Source organism: Danio aesculapii, chromosome 10 (assembly GCF_903798145.1).
Source record: "Danio aesculapii chromosome 10, fDanAes4.1, whole genome shotgun sequence".
In the NCBI taxonomy this organism is placed as follows: domain Eukaryota; kingdom Metazoa; phylum Chordata; class Actinopteri; order Cypriniformes; family Danionidae; genus Danio; species Danio aesculapii.
In genome coordinates, this window is record NC_079444.1 from 14,852,995 (window position 1) to 14,864,896 (window position 11,902).

Genomic DNA, 11,902 nt, shown 5'->3' on the forward strand with positions numbered 1-11,902 from the left:
CCACCTGTGAATCACTTTTTCAGCGGGACTCTTGCATGAATAGGCAGATTGATCTGTGTCGTTATAATGGCGTCAACAAACGTTGGTAAAAAAAGGTGCACAACCAACAGGAACCAACCAACAGTATCTGAAGTACAAGCGTAAAAGCAAAAGACTGAAGTGTGCTGATGCTGTAACACATTACCTGATAGATTCAAAAGACAGACGAGTCGTTAGATAGAGACAAGATTAATTAAATATCACGTTTAACAACTATATTGAGATGCTGTCCAACGGTACATCCTTGATAAACTGTTCGACGTGCACCTCTCTGGGGTTTTGTGCTTAAAGCAACTGCTGAATGCCACATTATTGAAGTGCAGTACAGACATTTAAACACCGCAATCAAACTATTTTCGTTGTGTAGGATTTTTGCTGCATTTTGTGACAGAATAGTCTATACATACTAGGGTTGGGTGATGTAGACCAATTTGGCATCATACAATGTCTAATGTAAAACATCGAGATGGACAATGGCATCATCGTCATAGGCGGCTGTGAATTAAATATTTATGAATATTTTAATTAATTATTTGTAACCTATTGTTTCATCTACCTGACCCACATGGTCTTTGTTTTACCCGTACCCAAATCATAAATAAAGATAAGTTACACACAAATTACCACCTGTCAATCACTTTTTCCATGGGAGTCTGGCATGAATAGGCAGAGATCTGTGTTGTTATAATGGCTTCGACAAACTTGGTTGGTTTAAAAAGGTGCACAACCAACAGGAACCAACCATCAGTATTTGAGGTTTTGCTAAAATGACTAAGTACAAGTGCGAAAGCGAAATATTGAAGCAGTGTACTGACGATGTGACACGTGACATGATAGATTCAAAAGACAGATGTGTCGTTAGATAGAGACAAAATTAATTAAATATCACATTTAACAACTGTACATAAAACAACACTCTTCAAGCAGCTTATACTCGCATTCAATATCTCGTTTGTCACGGGGGGCATGCATCAAATATTCCTGATTGAAAGTGAAAGACCCAAACCAAACTGCAGTTAAAGTAGACAAATTAAAAATGAAACACCCGAAATTACATGATATTTCAGAGGAAATGTGGATAGCGCGGTGACACAATGCCGTTAATCGAATTATGTGCTATAACATGTAAAACAGGACCATGAAAGGAACATTCAAAAAGCAACTCATGTAAAACCTTAATCATATTATCCTCTTATTCAGATTATGGCAAGCAATTCGATTACTGCTGTCCATGTAAACATAGTCAATGAATCTGAAGTCATCTATGGTCATATGAGTTTAGTGTGAACAGCACTTAAATCCTCATTTGCATTTTGTTGAATTTGGAATGTTGGGATTGGCATGTTTTGACTCGTATTTAAATGTGAAACTGCAAAGTAGATGTTCAAGTGGAGCTGGGGAGAGATTTTAGTGGGAATATATTTATTACATAAGTTATTTTACACTTTGCCAGTACTGGGTTACGGCTGGAAGGGCATTCGCTGCAAAAAACATATTACAAAACAGTTGACGGTTCATTACACTGTGGCAACCTCTGAGACCAAGCCGAAGTAAATTAATGAATTTGAAAAAATGAGTTATTTTACACAATTAAGTCACATTTTACACAGTTTAGTCACATTAGCAAGCTACATTATAACATTTCTTTATACTGTACATGTGATGTTAGGTTGGCAGTCCAAAGATAAACCTGGTTGCACCCATAAATGAACAGAAACTCATTCATTCATTCATTTTCTTTTCAGCATAGTCTCTTTATTAATATGGGGTCACCACAGCGGAATGAACCGCCAACTTATCCAGCATTTGTTTTATGTAGCGGAAGCCCTTCCAGTTGCAAGCCATCGCTGGGAAACATCCATACACACTCATTCACACACATACACTACTGACAATTTAGCTTACCCAATTCACCTGTACTGCATGTCTTTGGACTAATAGGGGAAACCTGAGCACCTGGAGGAAATCCACGCAAACACGGGGAGAATATGCAAACTTTACACATAAATGCCAACCAGTGACCTTCTTGCTGTGTGGCGACAGTACTACCTAATGCGCCACTGCGTCGCCTTGAACAGAAACTGTTGAATACAAACATAGTCTTTAACATGTTCAAACCTTTTTTAATCTTGCTAAAAAAGTTAAAAGTTGAGCATGGCGATTTGTGTTCACATTCACATTGTTTGCATGTTCAACAGAAATGACTGTGATTGGCCGTGAAGGTCATCAGGTCACCGAACTCACCGCTGTTTACTGAGTGTAATCACATATACACAGACACTGGAGAGTTTTAAAGCTGTGAAGATCAGTTTGTCTGTCTATGAGCTGACATAAAAGCGATCCGCTGATGAATCGACTGATCTTCGCGCCTTTAAACTGCTCCAGTGTCCCTGTTTCTGTGGTTACACCCAGTAAACATCGGTAAGTTTGGTGAACTGCTGACCTTCACGGCCAATCACAGTCATTTCTGTTGAGCATGTGAACACAATGGCAAATCAGCGCTGTTTAAGAATGTTCTCAACAGCGCTCAAATGTTAGCAGGAAATTGACATGTTTAAAATTTCATTACCGATCGTTAGTGAATTCCAGTATTGTGACAACACTAAGAGCTAATACTTGCAGATACTCTGCATGTTTTTTGAAGTTCTTGGAGTACTGCTGAATTTGGAAGGATTCCTCTCTTTGGTCATAATACTGGCATTGTGCTGAATGATTTTCATGTGCATTTTCCTGTGCAGGTTCTAGTAAACCTCCCGCATGTGCTTTCAGATGGAACAACATTTACTAGTCCTAGTTTACTGTGAAGCTATACAGTATATGCAAAAATTATTTTGCAAAATCAAAATATGTGGCTGTTAGCGTAGCTCAGGGGTGACCAACCCCGTTCCTGGAGATCTACCTGCAGATTTCAGTTGCAACCCATATCAAGTACACCTGCCTGTAATTATCAAGTGCTGTTCTGGTCCTAATTAATTGGTTCAGGTGTGTTTGATCAGGTTTGGAGCTGAAGGTAGATCTCCAGGAACAGGGTTGAGCACCCCCTGGCGTAGCTTCTCAGTGAACTCTGGCTGTGTGATGTGTAAGAAAAAAAGATGAGGATGTAGAAGATCTCAATGAATGCATAGTTTTTAATATTTAGCATTTTTTAGTTTATTCAAAGTACACAGCAGTACCCTGGGTTCAGCGGGGTCAGAACGAACCCTTAAAATTGTTTACTCTTTCATTGTTAAACTTTTATACAGTTTTTGTTTACTGCTTTTAATAAAAGTGATTCAGTTCAACTCACCTTTATTTGTATAGCGCTTTTACAATGTAGATTGTGTCAAAGCAGCTTCACATAGAAGATAATAGTAAATTGAAACGGTGTCAGTTCAGTTTTCAGTGTTTAAGTTCATTTCAGTTTAGCTCAGTTCAGTGTGGATTAATGGCCAAACGTCGTGTGCAGAGCTGCAGTCTAGGCACCTGAGGCTGGATAATGCTGGACATCAGCGAAGACTCGTCTGTCCCTGTAGCATCACAGGAATTAGTCTCATGCTTTGCACTCCTCCATGACCACCACAGCAGCTGCTCAGGATACGGCCTGGTCCAGGATTATGGAAACCTTGGGATCGTCTTGTCGCTGGTCTTGGATCGAATTAGTGGCGCTGCTTAGTCTGAGGGCCTCGGAATGAGTATACCCAGGTGGAAATAGAGAATGAAGAGAATAATTAGCGTAAATGAATTCGCTCCATTGTTGTCGTTATAGCTGTCTTAATGACATTTCGTTTTCTTATTGTCTGACATGGTTCTCTGTGTGCCTCACCAGCCTGATCTCACGAGAAAGTATTTTATGTTTTGTCAGTTTAGTGGCTAATTAGGTGCCTAAACCTAACCATCATTGGGGGATGAGCAAATCGTACTAAATCGTATGAATTAGATTGTACGAATTCATACGAATTGGCCATTAAATCAAAAAGTGACGAATTGCCGTGAGATTGTGTTGGCCTCATCTATCCCCATTCTACAATTGATAACAAGATTTGAAATTGAAGTTGGGTCGAGGCGGACTAATTTCTTACAGTAGTAAACATTTTTTATTTCAATTTTTTTTTTTAGATGATTCCATAGTTATGTGTTTATTAGTCATGCTGAATCAATGAAAGCAGTTAAATCTTCCTCTTTTTTTTTTTTTTTTTTTTTTGTGGGTGTTTGGAGTTTCTGCAGGAGATTTACTACTAACCGCACCATGTTTTCCTGACAAGATGTACATGAGAATCGCAATTTAGCTCAATTACGTTTGCGTTTTCATTGCGATTAATCACAGAGCCGTAGCAAATGCGGTCTGAAGTCGGATTTTCATACTAATATGAAGAGAAACAATTCAAATTTCACAAAAAAAGTTAAGTTAACACTTAATCCCAAATGTGAATTAAGTGTGTTTCCATCAAGTTGTTTGAGTGGCTGACTGTAGTACTGGTAATCATGGCAAGTGTAGCCTGTTTAAGATTTAAGTCCAAAACCACCTCAAGTGAGCATAACAGTTTTATTTTTATTCTTAATTTGGCATTTCCATCACTCATTTCTCATGCAATACCTCAAATTTGCACTAAAACCAGGTGATGAAAACCCAGCTACAGATATGTTCTGTTTCACAGATATTTAATTTGTATCAAGTTTGATTTCTGTGGTTTATTTTATTACGGTTTTTCTCAATTTTTCTCATTGGCTTTGGTGCATTTCTCACAACACTATTTACATTTGCACAACAGTTAATGTATTTCTCAAAACAATTAGTCATTTGTACACATCATAGTAGCAGTTTCTCATTCCTTCCAACAAATTGCAAATGCTTTTCGACATGCATCAATTGCTTTCTTACAACTCTCTGCTATTTATAACATTGCCATTTGCTTATGTCATGTGAGTCAAAATTCACAACTAAACTTGTGAATGCTGAATAGTCATTCCATATAAAACTAATAGTCCTCATTTCATTACTTGAGTCATTACATACAAAAATGTTGAACTAATTGTCAAAATCTGTCAAGCAAATTTTATAAAACTTTAAATTTAATCACGATTTTTTTGCTTAAAATCGAGATCACGATTTTCTCATGATTCTGTACATGTAAAATAAAGGTTAATATGAGTAGACTATTATTATTGTTAATTCCCAAACATTATGGTAAAACAACAATAATAATATTAGACCTATGTGTAGGTTTACTGTTGCTAAAAATGCTAAATTTTGTAAAGTCATTATGGCGGACTTGAAAAGACTTTCAACATGTCCTGTTTGTTAATTCACAATAAAATGATGACATCAGAATATAACTATTCATAATTCTGAAGTTGATTTATTATGTTTAAAACATGTGCTTGTCATCAGTCATTAACAACATTATCAGACCATTTGTTTTTACTGGTAAAATTTGAATTCTGTCATTATCAGATTCCTTCTTGCATTATATTCAACATTATATATAGGTTAGGGTTGTTATACTGACACAGTAAACATTTATTTTCATGCACAACTCTGTGTTCGCTATGAAAGAAAAAACATATCAAATGCTTGTCGTAATTATAACTGTAAAATGCGATATAATCATTTAAATGGTGTGCGCACAGGTTATTTTTTCACTGTGAGAAAAAATAAATATATGCAAATCAAACCTCCCGCACGGCCCTTAAATGATCGCTCTGTGCAACAAACTGAATGTTATTTACAACTTCATTACCTGTATTTACAGCCTATGCAGGTTGTGTTCACTAAAGTAGGCATCATTGGGCGTGCACGCGCCCATTCTCAGTAGTAAACAAACAGCTGGTGGTCAGCTCACGTGTGATTTTGCGGCCGCGAATACATCATTACATGAAGACAGAAATGACATTTTTGAGTGCGTTATACCGTATATAAATACAGTATGTTTCACTTTTAACACCATTTGTAGGTGTCCATGTTGCTGTGAAGACTTGTGCGACTGCCTTGCTTCTCTCCTGACCTTGAAAATATAATTGGCTGAATAGTTGAAAAAGCAGAATTAAGATTGTGTGTAGGGTGGAATCGAGATCGTGATCTTTTTTTGATTAATCATGCAGCCCTACTTTAAATCTTTTTTCCTGAAAATGTCTTTTGAATTGAACAATTTCATGAATGGTTTACAGACAGTATGTACAGTATGTTGTATTGTTACAGTTTGTTTGTTGTAAATAAGGGTGTATTTACTGTACTGTAACTTTATTGTAGTTTTCAAATGGCTGTGCAAATAGTATAGTGCTGTCTTGAGCATTTTCAGGAAGTGTCACCAAAATCTTTTTTGTATTGGAAAAAAAAAATTACAGAGTAAACTGTCATAATGAAAACAAGTCATTTGACAATCTTGTTTATAAACAATGGTGTCAGGACTTTCCATCTTGATGACACTGACACTTTCATTGACATGAATACTTGTTTTTGAGGAATGAGCAATCTATTTTCAGCAAGCAACACACTTTTGCTGGTTATCAACTAGGTTTTGCAGTTTGTACTAATTGTTTTGAGAAATGCATTAACTGTTGTGCAAATGTAAATAGTGTTGTGTGAAATGCACCAAAGCCACTGAGAAAAACTGTATTCATGCATTCCTGCCACTCATGTTTCTGTAATTCCTGATTATGTTGTGCACCTGTGTCTAGTTTTTTCTTTTTCACCCGGTTATTTACTGCCTTCAATTTGTTTTTGCTCAGAGAAATTGTATATTTTGCACATCTGTTTAACCGTGGTTTGTTCTTGCAGGGTGAAGCATTTGATCGAGTCAGCAGCTCCTCTACACACGCAGAAATTGTCGCCAAAGCCAAGTACGAGTTTCTCTTTGGAAAGACCGAAGACTCAAGCTCATCAGATAGCGGTACTTTTATGTTTTTTCATACTTTAATCCTAAACTATATACAACGCCCATTGAAATGACAAATTTCTCTGATAATCTTGTTTTTAAATGAATACTTATATGGGATTCTATATAGAGTTAAATACTTGTGTAAATCTGGGTTTTTATTTTACATTAGATTAGTTAGAACTATAGGGTGGGGGAAGAAATGGATTAATTGATGCATTGTGATTCTTTCTTTATGATTCTGAATCAATTCTCAAAAGTTCAGAATCGATTCTTTATTGAAATTTGATTGCGAACCTTCGCAATCTGGGGAGTGCGAGCTAGAAACAGAAAAATAATAAGTCTCGATAGGCATGTATACGTATGCTGCTGAATTTACTTCATTTGGACAAAGATTGACAAAAATAAGATTGTAAAGCCGTGGTGTGGTGCAGGGTGGCATTTATTGTCTGTTGTGCGATCGGCTTCAGGATGGTGTTTAAATTCCTGCCGCACTACAAAGCAAAACCTTAAGTTGTCATATGGCCCGTTTACACGTACGGTACGGTACGGGTCACCTTTATTAGGCTTGCGTTTCTCCTTACAAAAGGGTACCATTGGTCCACCCGCACATGTAACCTCTTGTTAGAAAGTATTTCTGTCATTCTGAGTTCATAATAGTCCAAAAGGTGATGATAATAGTTAAACATGCCAGTTTGTTCATGTTTTAGGTTGCTGAAAGAATTATTTGCTCCTTACTTTTTTTGTCCATTTCTAAAAGAATCGGATGTCAGAAACTCTTCAATAATCATGTGCACGTTATTATCATCAGCTTAAGAAGTTCGTTATTTTAAATATAGATGCCATGCGAGCTCTCTCAAGAAAGTGAAACCGCTAGACGGCCTCATAAAACAACAACAGGACACGGCAGATTTAGTACTACTTGGCTTTGTGGTTGTTTATCAAGACAACGACAAGGTTTGGTTTTTTTGAGCTCGGGTTGGCCATGGCTTGTTATTATATGTATATAGTGTTACGATGTAATGTCTCAGCTGTGTACCGAACCATACCGTACCGTATTACTCAGTGGAAACGGACCAATAAGGGCCATATTGCAGCACGACCAAAGAACGGTGACATGGTGTCATTAATGTGATGCACTGATTACAGTAGAATCATATGTCACCATTGCTGCAAGATAAGTGGAAGCTTGTGGCTTGTGTTCTGCAAATGCAGACTGTGAGTGAAAGTGAACTAAATTACTGCGCCTGTTTCCCCCACAGTCCAAAGACTTGTGCTATAGGTAAATTGGGTAAAACAAAAATTTGCCTTAGTGTATGCTTTTGTGTGAATGTGAGAGTGTATGCATGTTTCTCAGTACTGAGTTGTGGCTGGAAGGGCTTCTGCAGCGTAAAACATATGCTGGAATACCTGGCGGTTCATTCCGCTGTGGTGACCCCTAATAAATAAAAATTTTAACCGAAGGAAAATGAATTAATTAATGAATGTTACAAACTAATGAAGCAAGTTTTCTGTGATTCTGAATCGCCTCACAGCAAGAAGGTTGCTGGTTCGAGCCCCGGCTGGGCCAGTTGGCGTTTTTGTGTGGAGTTTGCATGTTCTCCCCGTGTTTGCGTGGGTTTCCTCCGGGTACTCCAGTTTCCCCCACAAGTCCGTAAACTAAATTGTCCGCAGTGTATATGTGTGAATGGGTGTGTATGGATGTTTCCTAGTAATGGCTTGCAGCTGGAAGGGCATCTGCTGCGTAAAACATATGTTGGATAAGTTGGCTGTTCATTCTGCTGTGGCGACCCCAGATTAATAAAGGGACTAAGCTGAAAAGAGAATAAATTAATGATTGAATGAATGAATATGGATATCAAAACCATCTTAACTATCTATTAACTTTTATTAATATGGGTTCATACTTGCCTATAAATTTTGTTGATCTATATGTTGAATAAAATGTATATAGAATTAGTTATTTTTAATATCACTTACTTAATGTATTAGAAAACTCTATAATCTGCTCCATATTGATTTGACAGAAATCACAACCACAGCAAAATTGTAAAGTGAACAGGCAAGTATTTGCTGAACATTGCAAAAACTTTGTGAGAGAACCCACAAGTTTAATTCCAGTCAGCTCAACACTGAAGCTTAAAGAACTTGATTAGCTGGCTCAGGTGTGCTTAATTAGGGCTAAACTCTGTAAAACACTGGCCAAACCACTCCTTCACTTATTCACTAATCCACAATGAATGCCATTGAGTGCACTATAACGTTTACATTTATTCATTTGGCAGGTGCTTTTATTCAAAGCCATCTATAAATTAGGACAATAGTAGTCATCAAAGTATTAAAAGAACAACATTAAAATGAGAGTTACATGAAATGAGTGTTCACAGTTGCTGACTTGCCTAATTAACCTAACTTAACCTAATAAGCCTAGTTAAGCCTTGGGTTGTCTTAGAGTTATATACAGGTGAGGTCAGAATTATTAGCTCTCATGAATTATTAGCCCCCCTGTATAGTATGGTGCATTAGTGTCCCACTAGTGATGATATACAGCCAAGTGTGATTGCATTTATGCAACAGTTTGATGGCATAATCGTGTATAACATGGAGAGTCTAAAAACCCTTTTGTATGAGGAACTACTTTCTTCCGCCATTCATTCACATGTGCAGCTGATGTCAGAACAGCAGAAACCATTGCTACTTCATCAACGTCACCTTAGAGCTAGTATTTGAATGATTCTCTAGCGTAATAAAGTGTCTAAAGTGATGACAAAACAGGTGATTTTGCTTACATTTTAAGATTATAAGGCTGAACGACATGAAATGCCATCGGTCTACAGAGATTACCCAGTATTTCTCTGTTGCAATTGAGATATTAAAATGATTAACCCTGAAAAAGCCAAAGCAAACACTACCAGAAACACTACCAGACTATGGTGTAAATACAGCCCTACAACATACAAAAGAGAAGGATCGACTTAGAAAGTCACTTACCTGTTGACATATCTCGGTAAACCAATAGTGTTCAGCTGTGCGTCTAGCTCTGCCTTTTGGTACCCTTTCTCGTGTTTTGGTACCCTTTAGAAAGGGCCGAAAAAGTGGTACGCTACGGTTTGGTTCGGTACGCCTTTTGACAGTGGAAATGGCCATAAAAGCTGTACCGTACCGTACCATACCACTCAGTGGAAACAAGCCATTTCACTATGGAAACACTGATGCATCGTGTGATCTCCATAGCACTGGTTGGAACAAGTAAAGCTGCAAATCATCCAGTCTGCGTGGTTTGGTTTATTAATAGTTTTTTTTGCGTATAGACGTCTGTGACAGTAGTTTTTCACTATGCTTTATGTGCAGCATATTCGTTGTTGTTAGTGTAAGTAAACGTTCTTTTGCAGTATGTCTGTCATTTCACTCTGCCATTTCACCTCTTACTCGCCACTAATGTGCAGGTAAAGCGAGCTAGCGTCTGTAACCACAGTGTCACCTCTGTTCAAAAAATGTATTGAGATTAATTCAACATTTGAATTGATTTGAATAGTTACATATTTTAATCGATTTTCAACCAACTCACAGTGAATCGTTACATCCCTAATAAAATGTGCAATAGAATGTACTCGGAGCAATTAATTATTTCATTTCGCAAAAATGTAGGCTGCGGCACATAATGATTTTTCAAGAGAGGCAACTGCCTGGATATTTTAAAGTATATCCCTAAACTGTCATCAACATGAGTTACTCACAAACCTGCAATTGCTGATGTTGTGATAATTATAGCAAAAAGGCGTCAGTTCAACCCGTTTGATGTCTGCTATTTTCGAGCGAAGGCGTATTATCCAACCAATGAATTATATCCAGCAATTTTACATAAACCACAGTTCACCCATTAAGCTGTTGCTGGTAAACAGCATATTGTAAGCCTTTCAGGTTATTATAAATGTATTTAATCAAAAACACATTTGTAAATTATGAATTATAGTGGGATTTTTCTAGAATACAGTAAGTAATGTTTATTTTTGTGTGAAATGTGGCTTGTCTTGGGCTTGTTTTGACTGGCCCAGCAAGATTTGGCAACGTGGGTCTCTCCAGATTGTAATGCATGGGATTTCCCCAAGACCACAGAGCTGATGGGAGAAGCGTTGGTAGTGAGAGACCGTATCAAAATACATGAACCTTTGTAGACTCTATTGTGTGTTATTTAATGGCTTTCATTTCCCAAAAGCGAGTGACATCATTTCATTATCAGTTGTTCAGATTTTATGTAAATGAGGTTGTACCTTTGATTAAAATGTGTGTGTGTGAGTTAATTCAGATGTAGAATGTGGACATTACTGGCATTAATTTGGATTGAATTGGGTGTATAGAACTGTCAGTAAAGAAGTGACAATCAGATCGAGCTTCTATATATGTTAAGCAGCCACAACACACACTCCTTAAAGATCTTATTGTTTGGTGTGTCAAGCTTTAGTGGCAGTGGTGGTCATGATGAAACCTGTTTCAGAAGTGATCATGAGTCACAAAGCTCTGAGTTTCCTTAGTTTCCTTGTTCGTTCAAAAATGCCAAAGAAACCAACAGCTCAGCAGTGACCTTAGAGGATTCATTTAAAACAGAGCAGGAGTCTGAAATGTTCCAGACTAATTACATCTGAAACAATGTGATAATGCAAAACATAAAATACATTGCTCCAGATATATTTCAGATAACAAATCTACTAGAGGGCGCTGTCTACATTTTTTTTCATTTGAAATATGTTTTGTTCAGAGTACATCTCCGACAGACGTCCTTCTTGTACATGTCCATGAGAAGGTGGGGTTAGTTGTACAGATCACCTTGACCAGTGAACCACTGACCAATAGTGTTTTTTAAAGCAAACTTAAAGAGCCCCTATTATGGGTTTTTGAAAATGACCTATGCAGTAACACAGCAGTAAAAGAATGAAAACATCCAGGTGAGGTTTAAATCCGAAAGTGTTTAAACCATGTTTAAAACTATTGATTCCTTAATGAAATAGATACTG

The 11,902-nt window shown here is 37.3% G+C and overlaps 1 protein-coding gene across 1 annotated transcript in view; it reads left to right on the forward strand.

The window, feature by feature from the left end:
* LOC130236715 (uncharacterized) overlaps positions 1 to 11,471 on the forward strand; it is a 45,789-nt gene extending 34,318 nt beyond the window's left edge. The window contains exons 2-3 of the mRNA XM_056467470.1: positions 6,794 to 6,905; positions 11,347 to 11,471. Coding sequence (XP_056323445.1) covers positions 6,794 to 6,905; positions 11,347 to 11,471 — 237 coding nt within the window. The remainder of the gene's footprint in view (positions 1 to 6,793; positions 6,906 to 11,346) is intronic.
* The last annotated feature ends 431 nt before the right edge of the window (positions 11,472 to 11,902 follow it).